Here is a 14,328-nt window from a genome sequence, read left to right as displayed (position 1 = left end):
CCATCGTCGCCGCTAGTTCTTTGATGTCGGTTTGGTGTGTCTGGGCCTTAAAAGAGTAGTTCACCCAAAATAAGGTCAGATGAGATGTACATGAAGCTGGTATGTTCATTAAACAAACAGGCAGCTGGTTGAGACTGACAAAATGGCTGTGTTTGCCTCCGCCAAGTAAAACATCAGTGGCATTTTGACTGACATCAGGGTAAATAGGTCATGACAAATTAATGTATTCCACTACTATTCCATCAACATTTCCGAGCTAATGCAATTGTGTGTATACTGACTTGTGTATTTCTCCTCAAAACCCAAATTGTAAGAGTATAACTAGTTCACAAAGTTTCACCTCCTACTTTCCCCCTTGACCTACTTCACTGCTCTCCAGTCTGGTCAAGGGGAGGAGAGAGCTATAAACATCTACAGTCCAGTGAGATCCTGCTTACATTCAGGCAGAAGCCAAAACATACAGTCACTGAAGTAGCACTCCCAAAGAGAACAGGAAGTAACACTGCTAACTCTCTGTAAAATGATAAGATAAGACTGTCATGTGATGGCGACAGGAGGGCTGGTAGAATCTGTATAAGTATCCTGTGTGTGTTGCAAAGCAAAGTGACTCTAAAAATACTAACTGTGATACATGGGCAGAACATCATTCATCATTTACAAAGAAAGCCCAGCAAAAGAAATCCCAGTGAACATTCATATTCAGCTGGGAATAATGTGAGCAATAAACACATTTTGACTTCTCATAGTAAGAAAAGCACAGGTGTTACTAATAACATTAACAATGGCTCTGATCTATTCAAGTTTTCCAGTAAGTCATGACAGTGAGCCGGCATGCACATTACCAGGAACCTGAGACTGAAGCAGTTAAATGGAATTGAGCTGTCATTCATTTTATTATTTCCCCATGACAAGTTATAGCAGGAAACATTAACAGCATTTTAATGATAGCTGCGTTATTAAATTTAAGATTTTACAGTGGCAGGGACTTCCTATTGTGCATGCCAGCTCACCATGGCTTCCTGGTACACCTACATGAATTGAGGGCCTTATTATTTGCACCTGTGCTTTTCAAGTCAAAATGTCTGCTGTGAAAACAATGGCCTAATCCTCTCATCAGAGGGTTATTTTAGAGGTCAGCACAGGGTGATGGCTCTGCTTCTCGAAAACATCCTGTGGCTGGAAATCAATCACCGATCACACAGCCAGAATATTGCAGCTGGCTATAAAAACAGCACCCTCCAGTGTGAAAAGCTGATTTGAGGTTTTTGTTCATTAGAGTCAATCATTTCGTAGTTCTGTAAATAAACAGTGCAGGCGTCTGTAAAGTGTTATCAGAGTCAATTGTAGTCTCTTCACAATGACAAACTCATATCCGATCCAATTTAAACTCGTAACGTACACTGTGGGGACATTTTGGGTGTGGAGGAGACACACGCAAAGAATATAACAAGCACCGTACCACCAATTATCTGGGAAAAACACTGAAATATAGTTAATGTGAACAAACACACTCACAAGCTCACGCAGTGCAACACAGTTTTGAGTAAACGTTATCAGACGGCTTCATTATTCCCAAGTTGCTGGGATACTGTTAGTTACAGCCACAGCAGCTTAGAGCCAAACTTAGAAACCGTTTTTCGGGAGCACAATGAGCAGGTGCACGCACACACACAAAATAGGGAAATGAGGTCTGTGTGTACTAGTATGTCCCGTGCGTGTACTGCAGTTTTGGCCACAGATCTGATCGGTAAAGTGGGTTACTGCAGTAGCAAAGAGGCACTTATGAAAAGTTTCCTCGGCTCCTTCTTCTCCTCCCAAATTAATTCTCTTTATGACTCATCTGTATCAGATCTCGAACGGTAGCGAAGATAACGTCTGTGGTTTGATACCGACAGCTTTGAAGTAGATAGTTATGTATGGAGGCTGTGCAGTCTTTTCTTATCACCTCTACCTCACTCTTCCTAAATCTAAGACAATATCATAACACTGGGTGTTTATATTTACCTGCCAGGGATGGAAAGCTTCCAGCTAAATCTGGTTACAGTGCATTATTTATCACAATTTCTTCTCACATTTTTGAAATATGTGTTCTGTTGTGCACTGTTCCTGTCTAAATTAAACTTGATAACCTTGCAAGCTAAAGTAATCTTTACAAAGACAGTGTATCGTGTAGGGCTGCACGAGATCACGATTATTATCACGATTATTCATTGATTTTAGGGACAAAATATTTTATTGCAATTTCACGTTTTAGTTGTTCCAAATGTTTTTAAGGTTATTCCTCCACGGCTTATTTTGTACTTGCAGTTGTTCAAATTGTAGCTTTATGTCTTCTTCACTCACGCTGAAGAACTTCCACACCGACGACATGTTGTGTGTGACGTTACCGACTGTGCCGCTGTGTGCCGACGTAAAACCATCATGTGGCTGCTGCACATGTGACTGGCAAAAACTTGAATATATGAATATGAGACTGCTGAAAACCATCCGGCTTCTACCAGCTGCTGATTGACGGTGCATCTCTAGCTGTTAGTTTAGGAAGCGCTTGATTTATGCAGCAGAGTTTTCTATGAGCGGAGCACGCATTTTAACGTCAATATCACAGTCGATCATGTGCATTTAGTTGTGGGAAGCTAAAATCGTGATCGCGATTGATATTTGACTAATTGTGCAGCCCGACCAAATGCATTAGCAAGAGCCACACAATTTTTAGGAATAGTTATCGACGTCAGGCAATACCTGTTTCAGTTCGGAAAGGCATGATTAAAGAAACACAAAGTCACTTGAGCTTCTCACCTCTGGGTCTTCTGGGAAGATGTTGTCTACCAGTCTCTTGTACCGAGGCCTGAGCGCCCCGCAACAACCACAAACCCCTGAGGAGGAAGAGAAAAAGAGAGAGAGAGAGATGGCTAATTAGACTTGTGCAGAGTGACTGGCAGAAATGCAATAAAAACAAAGAGAAAGAAAAACAACACGTAAACATGTCTTCTTCTCTCGTCCCTTCTGTCGCAGCACTATTCGTCTGTTCTGTGTGTAAATGAAAGAACACAGTGGCAAAGTAATAAGGTCTGTCTTAAATCAGCCACTTGACACTTACAGACACTACATACTGCAGGTGTAGGCCGTTATTGCCACAGTGATATACAGTAATTCTAAGGCAGCAACTAATAATGACTTCACATTAACATCATACTGAATCCCCACAGAGGTAAAAAAAAAAAAAAAAGAATTTAACACGTGTAGCTGTAACAACTGTCAAATTGACTTGTCAGCAAGGAAAACACAGCTGCAGCTAATAATGGGTAAGCTAACGAGCAGTATTGATAACACCCTCGCCTCGTCAGTACTACTGTCAGGGACTTACTTAAGTGGCACACTTGAATATAAATGTACACATTGTTCATTTTATTAGGCGCCTGCTGTGACAGGTAAAAATGATCGGCTGACGTGCAGACAAGCAGGGAATTTCCTGGGGAGCTGCTGAATATGGAAAGAAAAGACAGACTGACAGAGCTCCATCAATAGCTTTCATTGCATCAGGGCAGAAAATATAGCGAGTATATGTACAAAACTTGCACAGTCAAATATCCGGCTGCAAGAATACCAAAGCTGCCAAATTAAATGAATTAAAATCACCAGTGTCAGTGCTGGCGTGATGCAGTCATTCAAACAATGGAAGGTCAAGATTAAAAGGATGAAGATGTGCTCATCACTATGGAGCCTCTGGTAAAACAGAAGGTTGGCCAAGTGAAGGTAATTCTGTCGAAAGGCATTTGAGGAAAGCCAGATATGGAAAGAATGTGGTCACAAGACAATTGCAGTCACAACATCGCAGCTCAGATGATAACACACACACACACACACACAGTCTCTCTTTCTCTCAGCGCAATCAAGACAGCCTTGAAGAGAAAAGTGCAACACACTGAGGATTGATTTCTCTGACTTTGCATTGAGGAGAAAGGCAAGCTAGGCAGCAAACAGAGAGCTGGATTGTGATTGGTTGAAGGAATTCAGCAGTGGTGAGTCATAAGGGTACCCTGGGAGAACGAAGAAAACGCAAAAAAAAAAAAGAAGAGATAACCTCCAAAAAACCCCAAATGCATCATTTAACCCTTCATGCAGCTTTGCAGAACAACTATTATCTCCCTGCTTACACCAAACATGGATATATGAGTTTAAGAGTCACAAAAAGCTAATGACAAAAAGTAGGTCATTATGCTGTCAGCGATGTAGTCACATTTAATGAATGGTTTGACACTTCAAATAGAAACAACAGAAATTGAGTGGATGTTAGATAAAAGCAAAACAATTTGCAAAGAAACCCCTTTTTTCTTCTTTCCTTTCTCCCTCCCTCCCTTCCTCCCTCCTAACATGAGTTTCCTTCCTTCCTTCTATTCTCCTGAAGGAAAAACGTTTCATTATTCATTATTTTAGTTTGCTGTTTGAAGCCTTTTTTGCTGATGTGGCACTAAAACCCAATTCTGAGAGCCTACTGACCAGACATTAACAAGATCGACAGCTGCCCAATTGCTTCCGCCTGCCTCACAGTGTGCTGAATCCAGCATACAGTAAATTCTCTCTTGACTCGTCACACCAAGGCGACACATTTCATCTTTTTAATGCAACGACAGAAATGCACAAGAACTCTAACCAACCAACAAAACCAGTGAGAAGCCACTGTTTGCACAGTGAGACGCCCAGCCTCCTACAGAGATTAGATCGCCCAAACCAGCTGTCAACTGGTGCTACACGTCCTCAACAAAATCACAAAATTAATTTTCTGAATATAAAATGGACCAACTGTGCACATTTCACACAGATGATGGAGGCAATAAGCTGCCACGTGTCTGACTCACTAATGCATGAGCTGAGCCCAGTTATAACACCACTTCACAAGACACACAACAGCAAAGTTTCCTGTTAAATACAGTTGATTTCCATTTGATCTACAACCACAATACATTGAAAAAATGAAACAAATTCAAACACAGACCACTTGAAATATAATAAGGATGAGGAACAACCATAAACCTGCAATATTTCCAGATCCTTTATAAGTATAAACCCCACAAAATGTCATAATAGGGCTGTAACTAACATAAGTGACTGATCTGCAGACAATTTTCTATGGTCTATAAAATGTCAATGTCATCAAAAACTTTCTAGAGCTCAGGTGTCTTCCAGTTGCTTGTTTTGTCCGAAAGACAGTCCAAAAATTACAGATATCCAGTCGACTATCACATACAAATAAAAGCTACAAATCCTCACATTTGAAAAGCTGAAATTGACCATTTTCTTTTGGCAATTTTGCTTGAAAAATGACTTCAATGATTAATCAATTATCAAGGCAGTTGCTGGTTTGCTTTCTGTCGTTTCAGCTCTATATTATATTGGCTAAATGTCCATCTATTCGAGGAATTGCATATTAAACATGTTTAATTTTTTGGTTCATTCACAACTTTTCAAATCTAAATTTAGGAATACAATTAACAACAATGTGAGTGTTAAAACGATTATTTTCATTGTTGATTAATCTGCCGATTTTTTTCTCAATTAATCGATTAGTTGTTTGGTTACAAAATGTTAGAAAATGGTGAAAAATGTCAATCAGTGTTTGTCAAAGCCCAAGATGATGTCATCAAATGTCTTGTTTTGTTCACAACTCAAAGATATTCAGTTTACTGTTATAGAGGAGTAAAGAAACCAGAAAATATTCACATTTAAGAAGCTGGAATCAGAGAATTTTGACTTCTTTTTCTTAAAAAAATTACTCAAATCGATTAATCGATTATCAAAATAGTTGGTGATTAATTTAATACTTGACAACTAATCGCTGCAGCTCGAAAAGAACATGTTCTATGTCATACATAATCATTTCAAACGAAGGACAATGTGGCCTTAAAACAATATTGCTTAGCCCTATGGGTACTGTAGTGTGGGGACCATCTTTTACACCAAAGCAAGGAGGCACCGCAGGCAATAAAGGGTAAACGGCTGCCTTAAATCAGAGCTTCTATCCAAAGCACTTGCCTCTCATTCACCTATTCATACACTCACACACCGATGGCAGCAAGCAACCATGCAAGGCGCTGCGATTTGGTGTTCACTGTGTTGCCCAAGGACACTTCCGACATGTGGACAGGAGCCTCCTGAGCCACAGCCGTCCCAATAATGCTCCCTCTTCTGGGCTATATTCCTGTATTCATGAGCCTTCTGGTATGTTATCAGTGACCTACACCTGGGAGGAGGGCGGTCAGTACAGACAGGATGTCCTTGAAAGAGAGTAAAAGGCATTTTCAGTGACTTAAAAGCCTCTCTGTTTTCAAGGCCTCTGTCTGCTCTCTAAAAGTTCTGCTGAACTCCACAGCAGGAGCTCAGCTGGTGCTCGGGCTTATCTCTGAGAGCCATGTGACTATTCATAGACAGTGCTGCTCCTCTCTCCTCCATCACTTCAAACACTAATGAGGCCTCTGCACTCCTCCCTACCGTCCCTCTGTCCCTTCCTCCTGCACCCACCCAACCACCTTCTCTCATCCTTGCTGTGTTGGCCCGGGGCCTGAGTGTAGGAGTCGCCGATGAATTAATAAAAATGTAGCAGGTCCCAAGAGTAGAGAGGGAAAGGGTGGAGGACAAAGAATGACAGAGACAGAGGCAGCTAAAGAGAAAAAGAGACAGAGATGGAAGTGTGATGGGGGAGGTGGATTGTGATGCACTGAATGAGTCACAGATTAGTGCTACTTATTGCATCTTCTCTGTCCAGCACAAATCTGTCCCGTCCTCTCTGTCGGCACTGCAGAAGAGATTTTGGGGAAGAGTGGAGAGATGGCATGGGAACCTTTTTACACAGGAAAACACCAGTGCCCAAAATCCACAATCATTTTAACAGCTCAGCTTAGTGGGAGTAGCAATTTACATGTTATTTCCACTCCTGTGGTGCACTGCACGCATCTGCATTTTCCATTACAATTGGTTATAAGCAAAGTTCTATTCATAGGTACTTTATTATGTGACTTTAAAGTTGCTGCCATTATTTTTTTAGGTCAGTTCAGCTGGTAGGCCACTTGCTTGCAGTGTTAATATGAATTTCAACTATACGTCTGAACAGTTTGAAACAAAAGCCAATTTATCTTAAAGCAAAAAAGGAGTTTTTCTGCATTTTCAGAGGCTTGGTGAAAAGCAGTTGATGTGTTAAGGTTGTTCAAAGCGGCACGTAACACATACTGGTCACTACGACCACCCTTCTTCCCCTCAAACAAGCGTGCAGGAGACCAGATAGAAGATGTTGTGTGTTCAGCTCTGAGTACTTTTGTAGCTTCTAACTGAATCTCCAGCTTCCCTGTTTGTACTTGACTTTTACTGTGAGGAATACAGGAAATGAAATGTGTTTATCACCGTTTTACAGACGCTCTTTTGACCACTAGTCACAGCCGTGGTTAAACACACCCAGGCGGGTAACTCTGTTGTAATTGAGACATAAATCCCTGCCGTGCTGGGCTTAGTCATGTATGGAAAAAACCCTACAAGACACGGGAACTTTTGTCTTGAGGAGTTATAGCATTTATTGACTGACAGCCTAAACTGTACACACGCTGCACTGCTACGCTCACAACTAGTTAATGCTGACTTCATCTACCGTCACTCTGTCAAACACACACACACTCCCTCTTTCTCTCTTGACCGCAAACACCGACACTCGCTAACGTTACGCACGGAGTTATTCCTTAAAGGAGTTCGCTATTTGTATAACACGTTAGTTTAAAAAACATCTTAAAAATACATAATTCCCCAATGCTTTGGCCTGGAGAGGAGTCATCTCAGGCCGCCAGCCTTGCAATATACTGGCGGAAAAGCAGCAAATCCTCAAATTTGAGAAGCTGAAACTAGTGTTATTTTTTTTTTTTTTTTTACATGATAAATTTAGACTTAAACAATTATCGATTATTAGAATTGTTGTCGGTAAATTGTTTCAGCTCTAAAAGTGCAACTGCAATCATTTTAAGTTAACATATTCTGCTCCCAATGTGCTCAGGACTTCCAATGTGTTGCAATACCATGTTTCTGTTGGACATTACTCCAGCTGATAGAGAATACTGTATAGCTTTATAGAGTTATGTTGAGTTTTGTGTGAAAAACAAACAGACTTGTTAAGTGTTTCTGGTGTTGATAATGGTGGGTTAGTGTGGAAAAAGCTCAGAGAGATCAGCAAGGTGGGTGGACATGAATTTGGATGACAGCGGCGGTGAAAAGCACACACACAGGGGGTCTCACGACATCCACCCACTCTGCATGGCAAGCTGACAACACATTTAGGGGCTGGACTCCATACACACTCACACATAAAACCCACACACACTGAGGAGGAGCACGGAACAATGAATTACCGGTTGTTGGTAGACAGAACAAGACAATGAAGAGAAGGCAGACATCTCTGAAGCCTGGTGCACCACACTTGGGGAACTTTGGCCTGTGTGATGTCTCTTTACTTGTTTCACTAATTGCATGCTAAGCTACACATCCACGCAGAATGAATTTATGTGTGCATGTGTGTACAGATGTGCGGGGGGCCCCCAACCCTTAAATCATCACAGCAAGGAGCCAGCCAATCACAATGCTATTTTTATCCCCGTAACAATGGGCTGGTACATTAACAGATTACACTCTCCATTTCCCCCAGGATGTCAGCTTAACGTTTCCACATTAGGGTGAGAGAGAGAGATAGAGGGTAGAAAAAAAACTGCATGCTGAAGTGAGAAAAATAGAAGCAAACAAAAAATAAATAGATATGAAAGGCATGTTTGTGCATGATAATATACAAAAAAAATCCCCCACACACTTACACAAACACGTTCAAGTGTTAATAGGAGCCCTGGACAATAGCGCACCACAAACCAAATAGTTTGTGCATTAATGTCTGAGAAAAAAAGAATATATCTAGAGGAATATAATAGTCTAACTAATTACAAAAACACACACACAGAAGGTAGTGTGTGACAAGTAGCCCGGCACATCTTGCAGTATCGTATCTGCACCTGCTGTCCCTAAGCTTCTCTGTTGTACCCAAAGTCACATGGCTGACAAGAGAGAGTAAATATAGTCCTGCAAGGAGAATATCAAACACACTTCTTATCTGTGTGTGTGTTTGTTTGTGTAGTTGTGTGTCTGCACGAGAAAAAGAGAGAGAGAGAGAGACAGTACCGTCAATACACATTTAGACCTCACCTTCAACTGGGATCATGCAAACTTAAGCACTGGTTTTACTCACAAGTACATATACAAACATACAGAAGCAAACACTCTGTGGCCACATACATGCTGTGTACCTGTGCATAATACATGACACTTCTAATGACAGTTACAAAGCATGTTGCCCTTCAGGGGTGTTATTACATAAGAAGGAGGGGGGGAGACAGAGAGACGAACCAAGTCCTGCTATTTTTACATCAGCAAACAAAAACGGGCAAAACATCCTTAAACAGTGGAATCACCCAGTAAAATGCAAGCACACACCAGCAGAATCTACAAATACGCAGAGAGAACAAGACAAGAGGCGAGGGGAGTGTAAGTAAATAACGGATAATGAACAAGGCTGATTCAACAGCCAGCCAATATGCACATAAGCTGTCGCTCAATGAGTTTGGGAGAGCAGTATATTAGCGATGGAGAGGAGGTGAGTATCGTGGAGGAGAGGCTGATACCATTAGGAAAAGCGTGACAAAGAGGAAGAATTTTTGTCACTAAGGCATGCAGACGATGACAGTTATTCAAATGTGTTGCATATATAACCACAACATCAATCTATCCCCCCGTTCTCTCTGTCACGACGAGCCCTACCTCATTGAGAACGTATCTTCAGGCTATAGACTTGCATGCACACAGCACGCACACTTTGCAGAGGCATATGTGCAGCATATATATATATATATTTTTTTTTTTTCAGACATCAATCCATGTGCAGATTCAAAGCACACATTCGATCCGGTGTGGGTGGAAGAAGCAAACATGGCTTGTATAATGCGACCGACATACTGATGTACAGACCCAGCTGCCAACAAATCCTCATGACACAAGGCCAATCCGACACACTATGAATCACAGTGAAACAGCCACTGAAACTGGGCTGTGAGGGACTCAAGCCCAGAGCACCATTTCCATAGAGTAGCTCACCAGAGTGCCGCTGCACGGTGAAGCCTGAAAACTGAGCTTCCAGTATGCAGTGTCTGTGTCCATCAGCCTACTACAAACCAAAGACTGTCTCCATCAATAGTCTGTAAACTCAAAGCAAAGCTCACTACATTTTTAATAGGTGCTAATCGATGAACCATATATCAACATGTCCCGGTAACACCGGAGCAAGAGTAGACGCTAACACCAAGAGCATTTTCCTCAGTACCACATAGGGCCGGCCGCAACTAACGATTATTGTCATTGCCAATTAATCTGCTGATTATATCTTGATTAATCAATTAGTTGTTTGGTCTATAAAATGTCAGAAAATGGCCCAAGATGACGTCCTCAAATGTCTTGTTTTTTTCCACAGCTCAAAGATATTTAGTTGACTGTCATAGAGGAGTAAAGCAACCAGAAAATATTCACAATTAAGAAGCTGAAATCAGAGAATTTTTCTTTTTTCTTAAAAAATTGCTCAAACATATTTATCGATCATCAAAATAGTTGGTGATTAATTCAATAGTTAACAACTAATCGATTCATTGATTAATTGTTGCAGCCCACAAATCTTTACTTTAACAGCACATATACTACATTTCCTGTTTTCAAGGAAGCATGGATTTATTATGTGCTACCTAAAATATTGAAGAATCACGAAAAACATTAGGGATGGGCGATATGGAGAAAATCAAATATCACTATTTATGACCACATACCGCAATATCGATATTGCGACGATTGACTATTGGTGCTTCCACAAAATATTTACACAATGACATCTTTGATAAATAATCATCAGTAATGTGGATATAATATAATAGTGGGTAAAGGGAAATAATAGAAAAGCTAGAACGGTCTGGTAAGTTCAGAAAAATACATCATTTAACTGTGATGCAGCCTTTAAAACCAGGAAAAGACAACACTGATGCCATATTATGATATCCAAAATCTAAGGCGATGTCTAGTCTCATAACACGATATCGATATAATATTGATATATTGCGCAGCCCTAAAAAAACATTAAAGCATAACAAGAAAATTAAACATCTACACCATACGCTTGACAACATCTCAGAGTATATCATACAGATAACTATAACAGTTATGTTACAAGTTTAGGGAACACAATGTTACCACCTCAAATATAACAGAAGGAAACTATATGAGTAAAAAGTGTTTCGATCGAATAAGTGTCTATTACCAAAAATAAACATCTTCAAAGCGGTGTCTCCTCATAAGCTAATACTGTAATTTAATATAGCAGTATCCTTATAAGAGTCCCAAGTTCCCATAATGCGTTTTTAGGAGACGTTACACTGTAGTCTATACAATCTGTAGTCACAGCTGCAATCTATGACAAGAAAGCTAAGAGGAAACGTGTTTGTAGAATGTAGGAAAACTGGCTGAATGCTGCATGCTTCACATTACTTACATGCTTACACAGCTCACAAATACACACAATGGAAGAGTGATTGCTATTCTTACCGTACATCGCTCGTGATGTTGGAGCCTCTCACTACAGACGCTTATGTTTTCTTAATGCAGCTTCAGTCGCTCATACAGACACACTGCCGTGCCAAGAGGCACTGGAAACGCACACAAACACACACCGCTCACTCTGATATAAATGCCTGCACATGTGCTTGGAGCTAAAATGCGCACCGTGATTGGTGCAGAGGACTGGCTCGATGCACTGAATTACACACGCTCTCCCTGCCTTGTAGACACACACACACAGACACAGGCATGCACACACACGCGCACAAAAGGGGGCTGAAAGGCAACGTCAGAGGGAAGCGTGCCGTGATGACCTTGGATTTTCCTGATCATCTTCTGCAACAGCGCTCCTTCTGAAGGGGGGTAGTGCAGATTTCACATGCAGGCGCCACATACAAACACACCCACCTCACTTCTAAATCATTTTTTCTCAGTTGCAGAGAAAGAAACAGACAAAGGGGGGCGGGTGGGGAAGAGAATAAGAAAGAAATGTGCACCACGGGGATGGAAAGGGAGACCTCCCACCCACGCAATCTCCTTTTCTCCCTCTCTCCACCCCCTGCCAGCATCACTCCTTCCCTCCTCTCCATCATTAATCTTCCCATGCCTCCTGCTTTATTTACTTTCAGTTTTTCCTTCTATGCTTGTGCAACTTTCTACCACATTTCCTTCCATTTTCTAGACTAATACCAAAATGTCTGTGCGATTATATAACCATGTTCACTGGTATTTTACTATTACTATTTTTTAAATGCAAAACTGTGAAATAATATCCTTTTCCAGATGCCACTATTGACTCATTCTCTTCCAGGTTTCATTTTCCAAACCATAGTGCATAATAAATACAATACTGTTCAGCAGCTGCATCATGGCAGAGCTTCTCACCTGCACATGAATGCACTGACTGCATGAGCAAAACTTGTCAACATTACAACCAGCCCATAACACTGTGACAAACATAAAACCAGACATGATGTTTACATAATTGGCTCTAATACACAAAACTGCAGTGAAACCATAAACCCGGTGATGCTGCAGTGTCCTTGCAAAAGCATGAACGAGTGCTTGGATTAGAATATATGCCTACTCAACCTTTTTTGGTTCACATTTTTTCATTATTCCAAACATCAGTTTATATATAACACTGCATGCATTTTCAACACTGACTTTCAGCATTTGAAAATAGGATTTTGGAAACAATCTAAGATAGAAGTGGCTTCTCCGGTGTGAGAAAGCAAAGATCCATTAAAGCTTGGTTTTGCAATTACCAAAAGTGCTCGGCTGTCACTGATTGAACAAGGAGAAGAGAGTGGGCTACATCCGGACTGGTTCAATGAATTAAAGATGGTGAATTGTTCTCAGTTGGGCAGCAGAGCTAATAAAAAGATAGAAGCTGTTCATCTTTAGGCTGCATCTTTCTACTGTATGATATATTCATGCGCTGCATTTCACTGCAGCTTGGAGCAGGTGTATTTGTGATACTTTAATAAACTCCTTTGGGGAAATTCATCTCTACACATAGTGTGAATTTCCTTCTTTTTTTTTTTTTTACTTGGGTTGAACAACAGGGGTCTTGTGTGATATCGCTTTGCTTGAATAATCATCATAACCATTTACAATCAAGCTTTGTTTTCCACACGCTCTCGCATGCCAGAAATGCTGGTTGCTGATCAACAATATTCCCCGTGGAGCTATAAGCATCTCTTTCTGATGGGAGAACAAACATTCCTCTTATCCCACGGAGAACATTTTAGATTTTATGAATCCAACAGCCAGTGCTCCTTTTGATGCTGACCCACTCAAGTGCTCAAGTACCCTCAACAAACTATGAAATAAGCTAAATCAATTTTACAAGACAGGGGGCAGCTCAGCAGAAGTGAAACCCCAAACAGTAATTTCCTTTAGCAACATGACATATCAAGTGTCACGGAACCATATGGAGGAAAGCAACTTTTCAGTTATAAATAAATCTCTGTTCATGCAACTGAGAGGCAGAGAAGGAGCCAGAGAGAGAACAGAGGAGGTGGTGTTGTCACTTACCCTTGCTAGCGCGATGGTCCAGAAGGGTACGACAGTCCAGTGCCAGCCTCTGAGAGGCCGGGACATCAGGCGCAGGCAAGGGCATGGCAGGCAACAACAGACCACAAACACACACACACACACACTCAAACACACACTACTCCTTTTATAGACGCAGAAAACCTCCTAACCAAAGCCAAAAACATACACGCAAAACTACAAGCAGCAGACTAAAAATCCCTTATTTTCCGGTTATAATTTAAAAAAAGCCGACCAATACTCACAAAAAAATGGCGTCAAATTCACAATTCCTTGATAGATAAGCTAAATGCAAAAATGTACTCACTTCATCCACAACTCCCCAGTTTGGCTGCAATAGATATTAGACACATACACACGCAAACATACACTTTCCCTCAGTGAAGCCTGAACAGAAAACTACTGTCTAAAGTTTCACAAACTCTCAAAGTCACTCCTGCTGAACACCAACTCGCATGTCCCTGTCTTGAGGCTCCTTAGTTATAATTCATGTTAGTACATAGGCAGGTTGACCGTATTAACGAAGAGATTAGCGATTAGTCCTTCAATAGCAGCTCTGGTTCTCTTGTGTGCAGCCTCGCTCATTAATAAACATCTCACTGACAC

At 41.0% G+C, this 14,328-nt stretch overlaps 1 protein-coding gene across 4 annotated transcripts in view; it reads right to left on the bottom strand.

The window, feature by feature from the left end:
- LOC119477274 (protein EFR3 homolog B) overlaps positions 1-14,328 on the bottom strand; it is a 35,530-nt gene that overhangs the window by 19,941 nt on the left and 1,261 nt on the right. The window contains exons 1-2 of one of the 4 annotated variants that reach the window (XM_037751272.1): positions 13,705-14,302; positions 2,797-2,873 (exon numbers count right to left, since the gene is read on the bottom strand). In XM_037751272.1, coding sequence (XP_037607200.1) covers positions 2,797-2,873; positions 13,705-13,789 — 162 coding nt within the window. In that variant the 5' untranslated portion in view covers positions 13,790-14,302. Of the gene's footprint in view, positions 1-2,796; positions 2,874-11,652; positions 12,216-13,704; positions 14,303-14,328 lie in introns of those variants that run through there. The other 3 variants (XM_037751269.1, XM_037751271.1, XM_037751270.1) reach the window with 3 other exon arrangements.

This window comes from Sebastes umbrosus, chromosome 18 (assembly GCF_015220745.1).
Source record: "Sebastes umbrosus isolate fSebUmb1 chromosome 18, fSebUmb1.pri, whole genome shotgun sequence".
Classification (NCBI taxonomy): domain Eukaryota; kingdom Metazoa; phylum Chordata; class Actinopteri; order Perciformes; family Sebastidae; genus Sebastes; species Sebastes umbrosus.
Note: the sequence above shows the minus strand (reverse complement) of the source record. Positions and strands in the feature narration are given on the sequence as shown.